The following is an 18,851-nucleotide window of genomic DNA, read 5'->3' as shown; positions in this document are numbered from 1 at the left end:
ATTGAAGATTAAAAGTTGTAGAGTGTATTTTGATCAATTTATAATTTAAATATTTTTCAGCAAAGGACATTGAAAATTTACCTTTTCAACATAAAAAAAATAAAAAGCTTATTTTATTGAAATGTGGATTCTATCTTGATTGCATAGATATATATACACTTCTTATATTCAAATGACTAAAATTGTTAACAAGACATTTGATGGGGAATAAACTAAAAAATATTTGGTTTGTTCTAATTAAGAGTTTAAAAATTTTACTAACTGTTTCAAGCCAATCACTGATAAAATAAAATGCTTCGCTGAGCGCAGCCTGATACGACCGCAGTGGTCGAACACTGAACAGTTGGGGCAAATTTGGACACAATATTCAAGCTTGATACTATCTGAATTTGGATTGTGATCAAATTTTTGACATAATATAGGTTTCTGACACAAAATAAATGTGGTCAAAGATCTTACAAATCTAATGCGCAATACTGTGCAATTGAAGATTTCTTCTTGAAACTTGAAATTTTGAAAATTTAAAAAAAAAAATATGAACCCTTTTAAAAAAAAATTGGAACCCCCCCTTCCCCCCAAACTTTTTGAATTCCCCTTTTAGCATTAACCATCAAACTCAATTGCAGTCTTTCCTTTGTAGTATGGAACCTTGGTGTACAATTTTTGAGAGATCCATACCCTTAATCACAAGTTACTGTCTGGAAACTAGAAAAATGTTTTTTTTTAACCATAAAAGCCCATTTAAAAACATCATAAAAGTATTAAAATAGAAAATGACATCATAGTCATGGCTAAAATTAAAAAACCTTCATCAGCAACTTTTAATAGTAATATCTAAAAATAAAATTCCTTCATCAGCATTTATAAGTAACTTCTTAAAAAAAATTGACAGTAGGACTTTGCAACCATAAAAACCCATTTAAATACATCATAAAAGTATCAAAATAGAAAATGACATCATAATCATCAACATTAAATAGTAATATCTAAAAATAAAATTCCTTCACATACATAATCATGGCTATATTTAAATTAGTTACCTTTATTAAACATTTTTAAAATAGTAACTTCTAAAAATAAATTGACAGCTAATCACCTAAAGACAATACATTTCTTTATAAATAATTTACAAGCAGTGTAAGGGAGGTAATTTGACAATATGTGATTGAATTACCTCCCTTACACTGCTTTAAAATAATGTTTTTACGTAATTGTCCATTAACCTGGAAACCATTGTTTTTCCCAGGGGCCTCGGTGGCCTAGTGGTCTAAGTAGTTACTACTGTAATCACTAGCCAGTCAACACTGAGGTTGTGAGTTCGAACCCCGCTCGTGCGGGTGCACTCGACTCCAATCTTAATTGACTAGGATTGTCAGTTTTCCTATCGAAGGTCTATGGTTTTCTCCGGCTTCCTCCACCAATAAAAACTGGCCGCCACGAAATAGCCCAAAAGCGGTGCTTAAAAGTGGCGTTAAAACACCATAAATCTAATCAAAATCATTGTTTTTCCCCCTTTTTTGTCCCTAATTCCTAAACAGTTTGAGCCATAACCCCCCAAAGCAAATTCTTACCATCCCTTTGTGATATGGTAACTTGTGGTATAATTTCAGAGAGATCCATACACAATTTCACAAGTTATTGTCTGGAAACTAGAAAAATGCTTATTTGGGCCCCATTTTGGCCCCTAATTCCTGAACTGTTTGGACCATAACCCCCAAAATCAATCCCAACCTTCCTTTTGTGGTCATAAACCTTATGGTAAAATTTCATAGAAATCCATACACTTAAACAAAAGTGATTGTCCAGAAACCAATGTGTCTTCGGACGACGATGACGTGATATCAATAAACGACCGCATTTTGTTTTGCGGTCGTATAAAAATAAGTGAACTAACCTAAATTGTTGATTAATTACAGATGACTATTGCAGATTTATCAAGTAAATTATAGGCCTTACTTATATACCTTGTATATATTTATATTCAGATTTCATTTTTTTTTTTTTTTTGAAAAAAAAGATCTTGTTAATCCTTAATTTATCATTTATCTTTCAGACACAATTTACAGAATCACTTTATGTAGCGTAGATCAAAAGGAATAGGCAATGAATATATCTATCATCTCTATATATCAAACACCTAATATATAAATTTGTGTATTAAATTATGAGGTCAAATATTTGTGTATTGAGAGTGTATTGAGATGTATATTGAAGGGTCTGTATAATTATGTAAGACTGAGGTTGATTAGTAATGTGGTCAGTATGATTGGCATTTAAGAAGGTGGGGCATTGTTATCAAGTCCCACCTTGTCTCTGATTGTTTGGTGATCATGACAGTTGTCAATCATACTAGTATTGTATCATTACTCAATCACCTAATCCAAATGATAAAAAAAGCCTGCACATCAACACACATTAAAGATATACATACTTGAATGAACTGCTCCAAAAATATACCTAAGTTTTTCACAGTATATATGTGCATATGTCCACAGACATGAGAATTCTAATTACAGAAGCCGTCAGGCTTCTCAGGTTGAATATGAATATTTTATTCCTACTGGCTGTAGACGACCTTTTTTACAGGTAAAAATACAGGTAAAAATATATCAATCAGAAATGGATTCATCCTGTGCTCAGTGAGCCGTGTATTATAAAACCTAATGATATACTCGAATCGGTCTCTTTTTATTTAAAGGCTGTAAGAAGACACGTCTTAACCTACAACTAAACCTGCTGACTCAGCATTTTCCAAACGCGACAAATGTTTTTTAGTTGTGGACATTGATAGTAATGTCCAGTTCCTTGTCAGATTAAGAGTCCGACCAGGACCGTCCTATAAACCTAAATAGTGACGAGGAGGCAGATATAATGAATCTATTTGCATCAGACGAAGAAAGCTTCTCTGGTTTTTCTGCACCGTGTTTACCGACAGGTGAGAAGTTTGTTGACAAACCAACTAGTGACCCTAAAAAGCCAAGTGGTCACGGGAAAGGTCCAGGTAAAAACCGCAAAGGAAAGGCCCCACTGAAAAGGAGCAGAGATAACTCCGGTGGTGATGCTTTGCCGTCAACTAGCAAAGCTAGTAAAAAACCCAGCCCTACAGATAAAAGACAAACAGAATTCATGAATTTGTATAATCTTCTTGAAGATTTTTTAGACAATAGGGCAAATACTGATAATGCAAATGTAAGTCCCGACCAAGTGGGTGCACCGCACAATGACCCGGAAGTCAATGATGACCTTAATTGTTTTGATTTGTTTGCAAACTGTGACAATGAGCACCCTGAAGAAAACAACAACTGTGTCTCTGAGGAGTTCGCTTTTGAACTGCCTAAAATATTTGACGAAGACGACAAATTCAGGGAAGATGCTGCCGATAATGTAGCCAAATTGGTAAGTGCAGTTGCCAAAAAGAGGGCCAATGTAACTGAAATTGTTAAGAGAAATAAAGTACCCGCTAATTGTAGTACAATTGCACCACCTAGGGTGAATACGGAAATATGGTCTTTTCTAAACAGAAATGTCAAGTCACAAGACATTTTATTTCAGGGTATTCAAAGGGCAATAGGGCTAGGAATAACACCGTTAATACGTACGGCCGAAATGATCATGAAAAAAGATGTTGATGTTAAAAGTTAAAATATGTCGTATTACCAAACAAGTCCTTACAGAGGTCAGAGCCGGTTGAGAGGCAGAGGAAGAGGCCAAAGTCAAGGCTTCAGAGGGAGAATGTCCCGCAAACAAAGAAGATACTGAAGGTAAATTTTAAACCAAAGGCTGGTTCTTTACAATTTTATGCTTCTGAATGGAAAAAAATTAATTCTGACCCTTGGGTCCTTGATACAGTACAATTTGGTTACAAAATAGAATTTTGGGTACACCTATCCAGAGATGTATGCCTAAGCCAAGAAATTTTTCAAAAGAAGAAGCCCTTCTTATTGACAATGAAGTTCAAGAATTATTGGTTAAAGGGGCCATTACTGAATCTTTTCATGAGGAAAATGAGTTTATTTCAGATTTGTTTCTGGTTTAAAAGAAAAATGGTAAATTTAGACCTGTTTTAAATTTGGTGAGACTTAACCATTTTGTGAAATATTTTCATTTTAAACAAGAATGTTTTCAAACAGTTTTATGTGGACTTTCTATAGGTGAATTTTATACTTCCATTGATTTGCGTGATGCATATTTTTCAATTAAAATTCATGATGAAGATAGAAAATATTTAAAATTTTTGTGGAAGGGTAAACTATACGAATTCACTTGTTTAGTTTTTGGCTTGAGCACCGCTCCTAGAGTATTTACAAAAGTAATGAAAGTTATTTTTTCTCATATGAGAAGCATGGGAATACAGTAGGTTCTTATTTTTACATAGATGATTCTCTGTTACTTGAATTTTCAAGCAAAATTTGTCAGGATAATACTGATTTTTTACTCCAAATGATGAGATCACTAGGTTTTACTATTAATGAGGAAAAATATGTTCTGGTTCCTACACAAAGGATAATTTTTCTTGATTTCATTATTGACTCTGTTGAGTTAAAGATTTTCCTACCAGAAGAAAAGATAAAAAAAATCTGGAATTTTTCAAAGAAAATTATAAGTAAAAAGCTACTGACAATAAGAGAGTTATTTACACTGGTTGGATTGTATGCATCGGCATCAAATGCAGTTCTTATGGCTCTATTATATTATAGATACCTTGATATCGATAAGAGTAAGGCTTTGAAGGTTTTTCATGATGAATATGATGCAAAAACAATATTATCTGTACAAGCAAAGCAGGATATACAGTGGTGTTTAGAAAACTTGAAACATGTAAATGGAAAAATGGTAAATTTTGGCACACCCGGGGCAGAGTTGCATACAGATGCCTCTGGTTTAGGCTGGGGTGCAGTATTTAATCAGTTAAGTACTCAAGGTAGATGGAACAAGGTTGAACAAAATTTGCATATTAATGTTCTCGAGTTACTAGCAGTAAAATATGGCCTAGTAAGCTTATGCAATGAATCGCAATGTTTACATATTTGTGTAAAATCTGACAACATAACAACAGTTAGTTACATTAATGATATGGGAGGCAGTATTGTATCACTGTTAAAAATTTGTAGAGATATTTGGGTCTGGGCAACAAGTAGAAACTTGTATTTATCTGCTGTTCATGTGCCTGGTGTTGAAAATGTTTTGCCAGATAATTTAACAAGACAATTTAGTGATTCCTCTGAGTGGATGTTGAATTAAGAGGTTTTTCATACAATTTGTAGTACTTGGGTTATGCCAGAAATTGATTTATTTGCCGGTAGGTTAAATAAACAGCTAGACAAATTTGTTTCGTGGTTCCCAGACCCAGATGCTTTAGCCTCTGATGCTTTTTCTCTGAGTTGGAATGATTATTTACCATATATTTTTCCTCCTTTCAGCATTATCCAGAGAGTTTTGAAACGAATACAGGAAGAAAAGGTGAGCTTAGCAATTTTAGTTGCTCCAATGTGGACCACACAGCCATGGTATCCAAAATTATTGAATTGTTTAGTAGATTTTCCAAGGAAACTTCCTTTCAAAAAAGACCTGCTAAAATTGGTGCACAACAATACATTACATACAATGAACCAAAGAAAACTATTATTAGTCGCCTGTTTAATATCAGGAGATCCCTTAAAAGTAAGGGATTTTCAAAAATCGCTAGTGGCATTTTGTTGCGGTCATGGAGACCATCCACAGCAAAACAATATAACTATCAGTGGATGAAATGGACACTTTGGTGTCATAAATGGAAAATTAATTCCACTTCACCCACTGAAAGTCAGATTGTAAATTTTCTTGCACATCTGTTCAAATCTAGCAAATCATATAGCTGCATTAATGTATATAAATGTTCAGTATGCCAGACTCTGGCTCTTATGGGGAAGAAGAAATTTCTTAAGAATACATTTATTGCCAGATTTATGAAAGGTATTTTTAACCTTAGACCACCTTTACCTAGGTATTCATTTACCTGGGAGGTAAACAAAGTTCTGAAATATTTGTCTTCTCTGTATCCATTGGAAGATTTATCAAAAAAATTACTTACATTAAAAGTATCAGCCTTATTGGCTTTATGTACTGCACAGAGAGCACAAACCATAACAAGTTTAGATTTGAACAATATGTCTATAAATAAGAAAAACATTTCTTTTATAGTTACAAGTTTACAAAAAACTTCCAAGGTTGGTAGAGTTAGCCAAAAGATAGATTTGGTTAAGTTTGACAGAAAAGAATTATGTCCTGTCAATACTTTATTATATTATCTTAAAGTGACAAAATAACAAAGAAAATCAAGTCATTTAAGACTTTCAAAAAAATTTCAACATCAACTTTTGCCAGATGGTTAAAGTTAGTATTACAGTATTCAGGAATCAATATTTCCTAATTTAAAGCTCACTCATTCACAGGAGCTTCAACTTCTGCTGCATTCAGGTCTGGAATATCATTAAATGACATTCTTAAAACTGCAAACTGGCATTCAGCAAAAACGTTCAAAAAATTTTATTACCGATTCCATGAAAATGATAGAAGTCAGCAATCTGATGAACATGTTGTTAATTTTTCTAATGCAGTTTTATCTCAGTAAATGGAAATTTATTTTTCAGTATTTTGAGGATGCATCATGGTTCAACTATTTTGTTGTTGCTGACCAGGACAGTCAGCAAGTGAAGATTGCGTTTTATGTACTACTTGTACAGTCAGGACAGTTATGATGATTTCGTGAAGATGTATTGCATTTAACTTATTAGGACTAGATATGGAATTGGATTACATACACATGTGGGATGTTGTTATATAAACTTGAAATGTTATATCCATTGTGGATTGTTATAACTATTATATTTAGATACTTGTGGATGAACTTATCACAGGATGTTGATGGAGCAGTGATGTTTTTAGACAATAATTGTGAATTAAACTGCTGATGTTTGTAACATTATTTGATAATAATAACATATTAATTTATTTGTTGTTTTATTTATTGGTTACTTTAAAGATTCATATTCAACCTGAGAAGCCTGGCGGCTTCTGTAATTAGAATGGCCCATTATCCAAGCATCCAGAGGATGCGATGGATAAAGGGCATTCTAGAAGGAAGCCAAAAGGCTTCGAGGGTTGAAGTTTCCTACCCACTGGTACAAATAGTCTTTGCTTCATGACCATAGTTTTGTTGACAGGTTGTTGTTTTTGATAACCCTGTTTGGTTTTAGATTGGGGTAGATACAAAACTTGTTCATGTACTTTTGTTTTGGTCAAGTTAATACTTGGTTGTACTTTTTTCCTGGACATTTTGTAATGTTTGAGGAATTTGAAGTATATGAAGTTCTTAATCTGCAATTTGGTATATCTATGTGATAGATGTTTTTTTTCTGGTGTCAAATCATTTTTGCATTTGATTAGAAAGAAATAGTGGTGTGACAATGATAACAAACTTGTGTTTCGAGTTTTTTCTCCAACCATTTTGGTACCAATAAATGATGTTTGCTCTTGCCTTCAGGGTATGGGCTTTAAAAAGAGACTGATTCAAGTATATCATTAGGTTTTATAGTACACGGCTCACTGAGCACAGGACGAATCCGTTTTTGATTGATATATTTTTACCTGTATTTTTACCTGTATTTTTACCTGTAAAAAAGGTCATCTACAGCCAGTAGGAATAAAATATTCATATTCAACCCTCGAAGCCTTTTGGCTTCCTTCTAGAATGCCCTTTATCCATTGCCTCCTCTGGATGCTTGGATAAGGGGCCATTATAAGGAACATATTTCAGCAAGGCCGGTGCCTTAGGAAAGATTTAGAACAAGTTCCAATCTTTCCAAAAACAAATTCTGAAATTATTTTTCAGAATTGTGTCGATCTTTTTACAAGAGTTAAAGGAGATAAATCATACCTGATTTGACTGTCATGGAGAATCCAGTATAATTAACAGACTGATCTGTTACCAAAGAAACCATTAGACTATTCATTTCTGAAACCATTGGTTGTGTATTGGCAACTCGCCCACAAAACTTTCCTAAATAAGTCTCCCTCCTCTGAAAAACTGCAATGAGAATTAAAAATATCAATTTCATATTATAACATTTTCCAATATATTTAAGGTTAATAAGATTTATACTAAAGTTAATCCTAATAAATAAATATACCATCAAATGATTTTTTTCAAGGACATAAACTATTTTCCATAATGTATTTACAATTAGCTATAATTAAAAAAAGTTAATGTTAATGCGAGAGCAATTTGATGACACAAAAATAACTTTTTTTTAAACTGCTACCGGTTAACATACAGTCTTAAGTAACAGAAGAAAGTGTAGACAATATAGAATGCTCTAATGATTTCTGTGATCAACATTGGTCTGCTAACAGAACCAAATGCCCTAGATGACAAAAGACTTATAGAATTAGCTTAGACAACCACTGATGATATACGATGCTCCTGGCCTGCATTTCACAAAAAGTCTGATGATATACGATGCTCCTGAAACACGTTTCACAAAAACCTTGATGATATACCTTGCTCCTGGCCCGTGTTTCATAAAAATCACTAATGATATACTATGCTCCTGGTCCGTGTTTCGCAAAAAGTCTTAAGACTAAAATTGATCATAAGTTATAAGCAATTCAGTATACTTGAGATAAATTTTTGTCATAAGATATTTTTTTTTTAAACCACAGGCCTGACTTTGTACAGACATGTAAACACATGGCCAGGTTATTGCGAACCCAATGATACTTTATCACAGATTCACCTGCAAGTTACCTGTCGTTTTTAACTTTTGCAAGTTCTTTTGTCCCATCTAATAAATACAATAGCTATTGTTCTCTGTGTAGTTTATTTGATGGGACCTTTAAATTTCTTCCAAGAGAAATCTATCACTCACTGATTAATTTATCTGAACAAAAAATTGAACGGTCAAAAATGAAAATACATGTACAAATACTAAATAAGGACTCAAAAAAACTGCATGTGGTGTTGTATTTATTCAATATCAATAATTCATTTCTAATAGTTTCGATATAAACACTGATTCAAAAATTAAAAGTTGATTTCTGAACAAATTTTTTATATTTTCCCTATTAAAATTTGCTTTTTTGTGTGTTTGACAAATAAAAACTTGAAAATTATTGTGTTTAAATTAAGGTCTTGATAAATGTATTCTATAACTGAAAAACAACAAAAACATGCAAATTCATTGGAACAATACTAAAAATTTTGTCAGAAATAAACTTTTTATAATTAAATCAGTGTTTATATTGAACAGATTGAAAATATATTATTGATATTGATTAAATACAATATTGCATGCAGTTTATGCGAGTTTATACAACTATTTCCCCAAAAAAAGAAGATAATTTTTTGGTCAGGTAAATTAATCAATGAGTGATAGATTTCTCCTAGAAGAAATTTAAAGGTCCCAGTGAAAAAAACTACACAGAGAACAATAGCTATTGTATTTATTCAATAGGACAAGAGAATAGACAAAAGTTTAAATACCCTGGTCAAGAGCAGACGACTCTGTGGAAGACTTTCATTTGGTTGGCAATAAATCAATATATTTACCTGCTTCTTGTAACTAATACCTCTCATTTTGGCATACAATATCTTACCAACTATAATACATTCATATCATGGATTTTCAAACAATCAAATGTAAAGAGCATATTACCATGTCAGTTGGTAATAAATGAAAATGTTTTTCACAATATAAATTTACAATTTTTTTTTATTACTCACCTTGATACAGCAGGACATAGTCATAGTTACATGTCCCATGTGATTCAAGGTTAATATCTGTAATGTTTGCCCACACTCTAAATCCCTCTGGTGCAGATATTCTCCAGACACAATTCAAGTTGTGAGCATAACCATTAGGATATCCAGGGGAGGTAATTGTTTGTTGTCTTGATGATGGTGTCAGGTTTATATTACCACCACATCCGGGAACTGAATGAAGAAAATATTTTAAATGCAATCTATCATGGATATGTTTTTCTCTAAAATTCATGTTGAAGTTTTCAAGTTGATATTTATTCTGCCTTAATTGTCCATGAACTGGTCTCTTTACTTCTGATTTGTGACATCGTTTAACATACATGTATTATTACTGGCTACCAGTTATTTGTAATTTAATGCTGATGCATTTGAGAACTTGAAATTAAAAAAAATGGTAAGATATGAATTTTATAACTGGCAGTAAGAATTATTCAGACATAACTTAGGAAAAACTTTGTTGAATAATTTCTAGCCTACATTACCTGTTGCTGTGCTTGGTGATAGAGTTGTAGATATTGACTGATCTGTGGTTGCCTCCCATTTGAACAGAAAACCATTACCAAAGCTAGCAAAGTCTGACAAAAACCTAACTCTCAGCTGATTAGTAGTTGTTAAGAAAGGATCAGGTAGAGTTGTTCCACAAAAACTTGATAATACAGGACTGTCAGCTTGGTCACCATCTCTGAACTGAATAGATAAAATTACTAGTCACATATTCACATTTTCATTGCATGACCTAAATATTTCATTTTTGTTAATGTTTTTTACAATTTTTAATAGACAACTTTTGAATTCCTGCACTTTCCCGTAAATTTCCTATGTCACAATGCTTATGTAATTACATCACTGTAAGAAACAATTGTTCAATGACGTTTTTTTACACCAATTGACCTCGGGTCAACTGGTGTAACCCATTCATAAAAAAACACCTCGAGATTGGTGTATACAATGTAATGCATATTGAAACCAAAGTAGCTTTTTTAATACAGCAGTTTTGGTGAGCAACTAGTCAGGCAATGCTGGATTTCAATATTATTTGGTAATTGTTGTTGAGCAATTATTTTTTGGTTATCTGAATCATAGATTGATGACTTGGTAGGTCATGTAATAGGAACATATCTTCAAAGCTCAATCTTCAATCAGCACGAGAAGTAAAAATATTTTAAAGTAAAAACTGAAAACAAAAAGCATAAACCAGTTTAGAAAAAATATAGCATGTCAAACAAACCTCAATATAGTCATATGTGCACCGATCATTCGGACCATTACGCTCCATATCTAGCATCAAAAAAGTAATCCTAATTCTGCTTCCAACATCTGTTGATATGGTCCAAACATAATCTGCATTGTTAGGGTAAACATTTGGATACCTAGGGGAAGCAACCTGTCCTGACCTTCCTGACAGTGTCCCTCCATATACTACAAGAAGAGAATTACATTCTTACAGAAAATGTTTACAAAGTTTTGTGAATTCTTGTATCTTATTCTCCAAATCAAATTCAGATATTTCAGTTGCCATTGCATGAATATTTGAAGTTTCATTTATATATTACAAATGCATATAAATTTCAAAAAGTACATATCAAACTGAAAGTCTTTGGAACTCAAAATAGATTGATGCATGATTTAAGCTTTAATTTCAAACAGGAAAACTCTTTCAACCACCTGGTGGTCACATGGTAGTGTGCACACCACAAGTGCTAGAGATTTGTGGGTTTGATTTCAGGTCGTGTCAAACTTGAAAATTGATTTTTGATGTTTCTCCCCTAAACATGCATCATTTAGATCTAAGAGCAAAGACTTGGTTGATAACTCAGAACTGTCAGCATCACATTAAATTTTTTTGTCCTGATATGCAAGTAATAATTGCCACTGGACAGTGAGACATAATTCATCATCATCATCATTTTTAAAAACTATAAAGAATTCATGATTTTAATAAGAAATAAATATTTATGCATGAATGTATTTCACATCAAATTGATGAGGCAAGTTTGTTTTTCATAATCCACAAGAAGACATGTTTATTAGGTCAAAAGAAAGAGAAGACTGCTTTTAATTCTCAATAAAAGTACATACAAATTTTGATGTCTATGTTATACAATTATGAAACTTGTTACATTAGTAGCAACAAAATTTCCTAGTCAAATAACAACCGATAATTTCACATAGAAAATAAATCATGTTATCTAAACTCATCAGACACTATACAACAAAAGGAGTTGTCAAGATATTTTCAAAGGGACCCAGAGAATGCACTTTGAAATCACAACTATAGGTGGGTGTCAATTTGCCTCTGTAGGTGGTAAGCCCATTTTGAAAGTGCCTTCCCTGGGTAAAATGTATGTTTAAATGGAATAGCACTCACCTGTACTATACTGAGCAATAAATCCTTGGTCTGTTAGAACAGCACTTACCTGTACTTGTACTATACTGAGCAATAAATCCTCGGTCTGTTAGAACAGCACTCACCTGTACTATACTGAGCAATAAATCGTCGGTCTGCTAGAACAGCACTCACCTTTACTATATTGAGCAATAAATCCTCTGTCTGTTAGAACAGCACTCACCTGAAATATACTGAGCAATAAATTGTCTGTCTGCTAGAACAGCACTCGCTTGACTATACTGAGCAATAAATCCTCGGTCTGCTAGAACAGCACTCACCTGTACTATACTAAGCATTAGAACATACTCACCCCTTCTCGTCCAATGGAAAATCGGTATTTTGCCTTCTGTTTTCATAGTACATGGCTTTCCATGCACTATACAATGCTATACATGAATGACTTTTCATTGTAGATTAATTATGAAAGTGAACTTGTAACTGCACTAACGAAGTGTGTTACAAACCCCTGAGGCAATTTCCATAGTAAAACAGCAAAAGAAAAAAATGTATGAATACTGTTGTTTGTCAAATTATTCTAAATGAAAATAAGATAATAGAATTATAAAACATCTTAAATTGAGTTTTGAATATTGCAAAAGTTATATAATGGTACATATATAGAACACACAAAAAATATGAAAAGGGGTTTAAACATGTAGGTAAATTAATATTTAATCAAATTTTTAAACAAGACCTTAAAGTCAATGCTTTGTAAGAAACAATGACTGTTGATCTATAAGGCAAAGGCAATTTGGGAAAAAACAACACATTCGTCAGTAAAGAAGTAAGCATTTGATGTTGGAAGGATAGTAATTTTATCTTTTTATTAAGTTTTATCATTAATATACAAATATACTATTTTGAAAAGGTAATTTTTATAACATTATGTGCTTTTCAAAATGAAAGAATTTGAGATATAAAAAGGTATGTAAATTTACCTGAAGCTGAAAAAACTCCATTTTTGAACAATTCATCCTATTTGTCCTCAAAAAACTATATCAGTGCTATTAAATTGCACCTGTATTTTGAAATGACCATTAAATTTGTGATTTACATCCCTTTTATTAACAATGTTAACAATTAAAGTGAACTCATATTAAGGTCTGATTATTACAATTAGAAAGGATGATTTTTTTAATGTCACTTGAAGGTTTGAATATGTTCTAAATTGGTCTGACAATACTTGGTCATGTTTTATGAACATTTAAAACCCTCGGCTACGCCTCGGGCTTTAAATATTCATAAAACATGACCAAGTATTGTCTAACCTATAATTAATTCTTCGGTCTGCTAGAACAGCACTCACCTGTACTATACTGAACAACAAATCCTCAGTCTTTTAGAACAGCACTCACCTGTACTATACTGAGCAACAAATCCTCAGTCTTTTAGAACAGCACTCCCCTGTACTACAATGAGAAATAAATCCTCGGTCTGTTAGAACAGCACTCACCTGTACTATACTGAGCAATAAGTCCTCAGTCTGCTAGAACAGTACTCCCCTGTGCTACAATGAGAAATAAATCCTGGGTCTGTTAGAACAGCACTCACCTGTACTATACTGTGCAATAAATCCTCAGTCTGCTAGAACAGCACTCCCCTGTACTACACTGAGAAATAAATCCTCTGTCTGCTAGAACAGCTCTCATCTGTACTATACTGAGCAATAAATCCTTGTTCTGTTAGAACAGCACTCACCTGTACTATACTGAGCAATAAATCCTTGTTCTGTTAGAACAGCTCTCATCTGTACTATACTGAGCAATAAATCCTTGTTCTGTTAGAACAGCACTTACCTGTACTATACTGAGCAGGAAATATCCTTGAACTGTTAGAACAGCACTCACCTGTACTATACAGAGCAATACATTCTCGTTCAGTTAGAACAGCGCTTACCTGTACTATACTGAGCAAGAAATATCCTAGAACTGTTAGAACGGCACTTACCTGTACTATACTGAGCAATAAATCCTCGTTCTGTTAAACTATCGTCTGACCTAAATTTTATCCACAGCCCATTAACAGCTGTCAAGTTAGAAGGAGCTTGGTCACCACAGTAACGACCTAATAACCTCCCATGAACATTCCCTTCTCTAAGCTCTAAATAGTCCATGCTACAAGTTGGTAAATGATCCTCTAAGCTGAAGAAACTGAAAGACCAATTAAAACTTAAGTTATTTTGTATACTCTTTTAAATATTAATGATGATATAAATTCACTGTTAAATGGGGGGCCTCGGTGGCCGAGTGGTCTAAGTAGTTACTTCTGTAATCACTAGCCAGTCAACACTGAGGTTGTGAGTTCGAACCTGCTCGTGCGGGTGCACTCGACTCCAATCTTAATTGACTAGGATTGTCAGTTTTCCTATCCAAGGTCGTGGTTTTCTCAGGGCACTCCGGCTTCCTCCACCAATAAAAACTGGCCGCCACGAAATACCCCAAAAGCGGTGCTTAAAAGTGGCGTTAATACACCAAAAATCAAATCAAATCAAATTACTGTTAAATGTTTGTATGTTTCCATGTGAGAATAATTACTCCAAAATTTTTTTCTAGGTGTGTTTCTTCTGAAAGTGGTATGAAAAAAACATTTTTGTTTTCACAAACTGAACAGCTGCCCCATGCATTAATGATATGTCAGTCATTATTATTTCCATGCAATAAAAGAAGAGTAAAGTACCATAATTTGGAATTTTAAGATGAAAATCATTACCGCTTTTTCTAGAAATATTTCTGAGAAATTTCAGCAACATTTTGAAGTTAACCTATACAATGTGAAAATTGCTTCCATTTTATTTTGTAAGTAAAGTCGCATAACTCCAAAACAAAAAATCAGACAACTGTCAAAATTATGCTTTCCTCCTACAGTTTTTACAGTGCTAAAATCTCATAGTTAATTATTGTACCAAATGCAAAATTCCCCCTCCTCTCATTTTTTATTATTTTAAATTATCAACATCAAAAGGGAGCTTTCTTCAAACAACTTTAAAATTGTGTTAACATTTCAAGAAAATTAGTCAAAGCAATTTTAACATATTGTGTGAACTGTTAACAGCCCATTTGATGAACAGAATATACCATAATACACCTCAATGATGACAGATTTGAAAAATAACTTTTAGATCAATATCTCTATAAACCACAAAAAAACAGATTGATTGAATTTGACATTCGATTCAACCAAGTTCCATCAAAGTGATTTTGGTTTCAACACTTGATTTATCTTTAAATTAAAATAAAACTGATAACTTGTAAAACATCTGACTAAACCTGTATGGTATACGCTGTATCAACTGCTGTATCAGCTATGTATGCTCATATAATAATGCAAATAAATAGAGAAAACTTGTTTTTTTTCTTTTTGTTTATAAAGATGCATGTTTATTCATTTCTTTTTTTTATTCAAACTGATAAGTTATACTTCAGCTTCTTTGCATTATATTTTTTTTCATATGGGGGATTTACCTGAATGCAACCAAAATATTATTTCCAGGTGGGGCATATATAGTCCATACACATTCTGTTTCCATTGGATACTCATTAGGATATCCTGGACTGGTAAAACTACCATGTTCCGCTGTAAAATTTGCACCACAACCTAAAAAGATAGATTTGTTAGATTGTATGAACAATCTAGACTGAGAATGGTAATCTTTGTGACATTTGCAATAACCTCAATTTTCCTTTTACAATGAAAAGTGAAAGTATTTTCTTTCAAAACAATTAAATGCAATTGCAAATCAAAATTCTGTTTAATTCCATTAACAGCCCTTTGCATAGTTTTCACTTGGAGCACTTGCATACCTTTACATTGTTTTGCAAAAGATGTCATGAAAACCTAAAACACTTGCAGTAATCTGTTTCACTGATTTTTTTAATTTTTACTTTAATAGCATTTACAGTTTGATATTTCTATAAATGACACACCCCAAGTACAACTAAAAACTGATGGGGTCCACTTAGAACATTTTTGTGTGAGTCACAGAAGAAAATAACTTATACCAAAGTGAATATAGCAATGCATGTTCATTGGGTAGCAATTTTCACAAATTTTGACACCAAGAATTAATTCATGATTTGTAGCAGACTTATAGTTTTCGACTTTGTGAACCCATTGGAATAGCATATTATACCTGTGTATCAATTTTTTGTTAAATACAAGCACAAAAATATGCTTCTAAATATGTGTGTTTTTTAACAAAACTAAGTCTTTACCCAATATTTGACACTGTGAATTGATTTGGAATAGCATATTACACATACGTATCATGTTTTGTTGAAATCCTTGTAAAAAGATGATTCTTTTCAGTTATGATTTTTTTCAACAAAATTTAGTATTTACCCCAAATTTGACTGTGGAAATCAATTTGGAATAGCATATTACCTACAAATCATTTTGATGCTAAAATTTGTGATTTTTCCCCCCCACCAAATTTCATAAAAATTGCAAGTGGCCATCCTTTTTAAGCTATACAAATTGTGCATACACATTATGGAATTTGGTTGATGTAATCTTGACTTATGGTATGACATAAATATGCTGAATGGCTGACAGACAGACTATTGTGCACAAGTTGTCAACTGGTTTAATGGTTTAAAAAAAAGGGTTAGCTGATTATACATAAATGGCCCGAGAACACAGTTATTTCGTAGTGCATTTCTTTTAGACAATAAATTCAAATTAAAAAAATCGCACCTGCTCTATCTCAAAAAAATTTATACAGTGTAGTGTACTACTATTGATACAAATAATATCAAAATTATAGAAACTTCTACCAGCTCTAACTCAAAATATTGACAATTCTGTGTTAAGGGGGGCTAAAATTCAGTTTGACAGCTTCAGACATTCTAATTTTTGACCTTTTTTAACTGGACCAAATCACTACTTAACATAAAGATTCAGCACCCAAATTTTTTTAACATGTAATTTCATCCCCTTACTTAATATTTCATGCATAAAATATCAAGAAATAAATTGGGAAAGTGTATCAAAAAAAAATGCAAGTTATACACTGTTCACACTAGGGACTATATTCGTAGACAACGAAAACCAAAGGACGATAACTGTGTCCTTGGACCTAATAGGATAGAAAGACTTGACCAATTTTAATAAAACTTTGCATGACCTAACCCTAGGCAATTATAAGATAGTTGGCCAAGTTTCATGGCCATAGAATATATATTATAGAAACTAGGGCCATTTTAATATTGAAATTTGGATGTTTATTTTTGACGTTTAAATCAAATATTTTCAACTGTCAAGGTTTTTGCCTAAAAAATTTAAATATTGCAAAAATTTGCTTTTTAAGTACTCTTGAATTTAATATAATAAGTATTAAAAGCAACGGAACACTCATTTGATTTATCAGATTTATTACAGTTATTCAAAAGTCAAATTTATATGAGCCTGTGCCTGAAAATAGAGATTTTCGAATTAAGGGAAGCCTTACATAAACATGCATTTTTTTCAACCAATTTGAAGTTTTTGAAGTTTTTTATCCATACATTATTCTTCCATATATATTAAATGTACTTTAAATGTAAAGAAAAGTTACAAAAAGCATACCACATGAGTATAAAATGGTCTTAGGCCATGTAAGACTGAGAATTATTTAGAGTCGATTTAGGCCGTAGCCCATATTTACATATAAAAATGCACACAGAGGCTATAAGAAATTGAAATTTGTTACTTTTTGCTCATTTCTATGCTAAGATGTCATGATACAAGAAGTCTAATTGCAAAAGGACTCTTGAATTCAACTTTTTTTTGCAGACAGTATGGTCTGATGACCAGTTTTTCACTTTTCAAAGGAAAACTTGCATGTAGTCTTAGTCTCATTTGGCACATATTTGAACCACTTACTATCCTAAAGAAAAAAATTATGGTAGCATATGAAATGAATAGGGTGTACTGATCATTGTAAAGTGTTTTTTTTACAGATTTAGTGAAATATTTGTGATGGACTACAGATTTTATGTACAAAGCTCTTCACATTTCACATACATCAAACAGGCCGTTTAACCAGGGACATAAATACAAATATTCTGCACATTTTTTCTGTGATAATATACTTTTCTCTAGATTGCGAGTTCACAAATGGTTAATTAAATTTGATTTAAGCATAGAAACACAAATATCAGGAACATAAAAAGCTGTCAGATAGAAAGTCAGCATGGCTCTTAGGCATAAAATGGAAACTGCTTTAAAATGCTTATTTTAGCCGTATAATGCCAAAATGGGACATTTTAACAGAATTTCTGTCAAACAAAGATGTAAATCCTTTACTTTTATTGAGTTTGACACATTGAAACCAGCAAACCATTCAGGAAAGTTGCCAAAGTACAGAATCTACATTGACGGAATTCATCTCTTAGGCCCGAGAACACAGTTATTTCGTAGTGTATTTCTTTTAGACAATAAATTCAAATTAAAAAAATCGCACCTGCTCTATCTCAAAAAATTTTTTACAGTGTAGTGTACTACTATTGATACAAATAATATCAAAATTATAGAAACTTCTACCAGCTCTAACTCAAAATATTGACAATTCTGTGTTAAGGGGGGCTAAAATTCAGTTTGACAGCTTCAGACATTCTAATTTTTGACCTTTTTTAACTGGACCAAATCACTACTTAACATAAAGATTCAGCACCCAAATTTTTTTAA

General features: G+C 32.5%; 1 protein-coding gene across 1 annotated transcript in view; it reads right to left on the bottom strand.

Moving 5' to 3' along the window:
• Window positions 1–18,851, bottom strand: part of LOC127729008 (cubilin-like) — a 66,529-nt gene that overhangs the window by 42,034 nt on the left and 5,644 nt on the right. Inside the window, exons 5-10 of the mRNA XM_052236583.1 lie at window positions 15,650–15,782; window positions 14,136–14,338; window positions 11,028–11,218; window positions 10,282–10,486; window positions 9,761–9,970; window positions 7,916–8,065 (exon numbers count right to left, since the gene is read on the bottom strand). Of these exons, the coding sequence (XP_052092543.1) occupies window positions 7,916–8,065; window positions 9,761–9,970; window positions 10,282–10,486; window positions 11,028–11,218; window positions 14,136–14,338; window positions 15,650–15,782 (1,092 nt within the window). The remainder of the gene's footprint in view (window positions 1–7,915; window positions 8,066–9,760; window positions 9,971–10,281; window positions 10,487–11,027; window positions 11,219–14,135; window positions 14,339–15,649; window positions 15,783–18,851) is intronic.

This window comes from Mytilus californianus, unplaced genomic scaffold, assembly GCF_021869535.1.
Source record: "Mytilus californianus isolate M0D057914Y unplaced genomic scaffold, xbMytCali1.0.p SCAF_2, whole genome shotgun sequence".
NCBI lineage: Eukaryota > Metazoa > Mollusca > Bivalvia > Mytilida > Mytilidae > Mytilus > Mytilus californianus.
The sequence above is the reverse complement of the archived record's forward strand: the minus strand, read 5'-3'. Positions and strand labels throughout refer to the sequence as shown.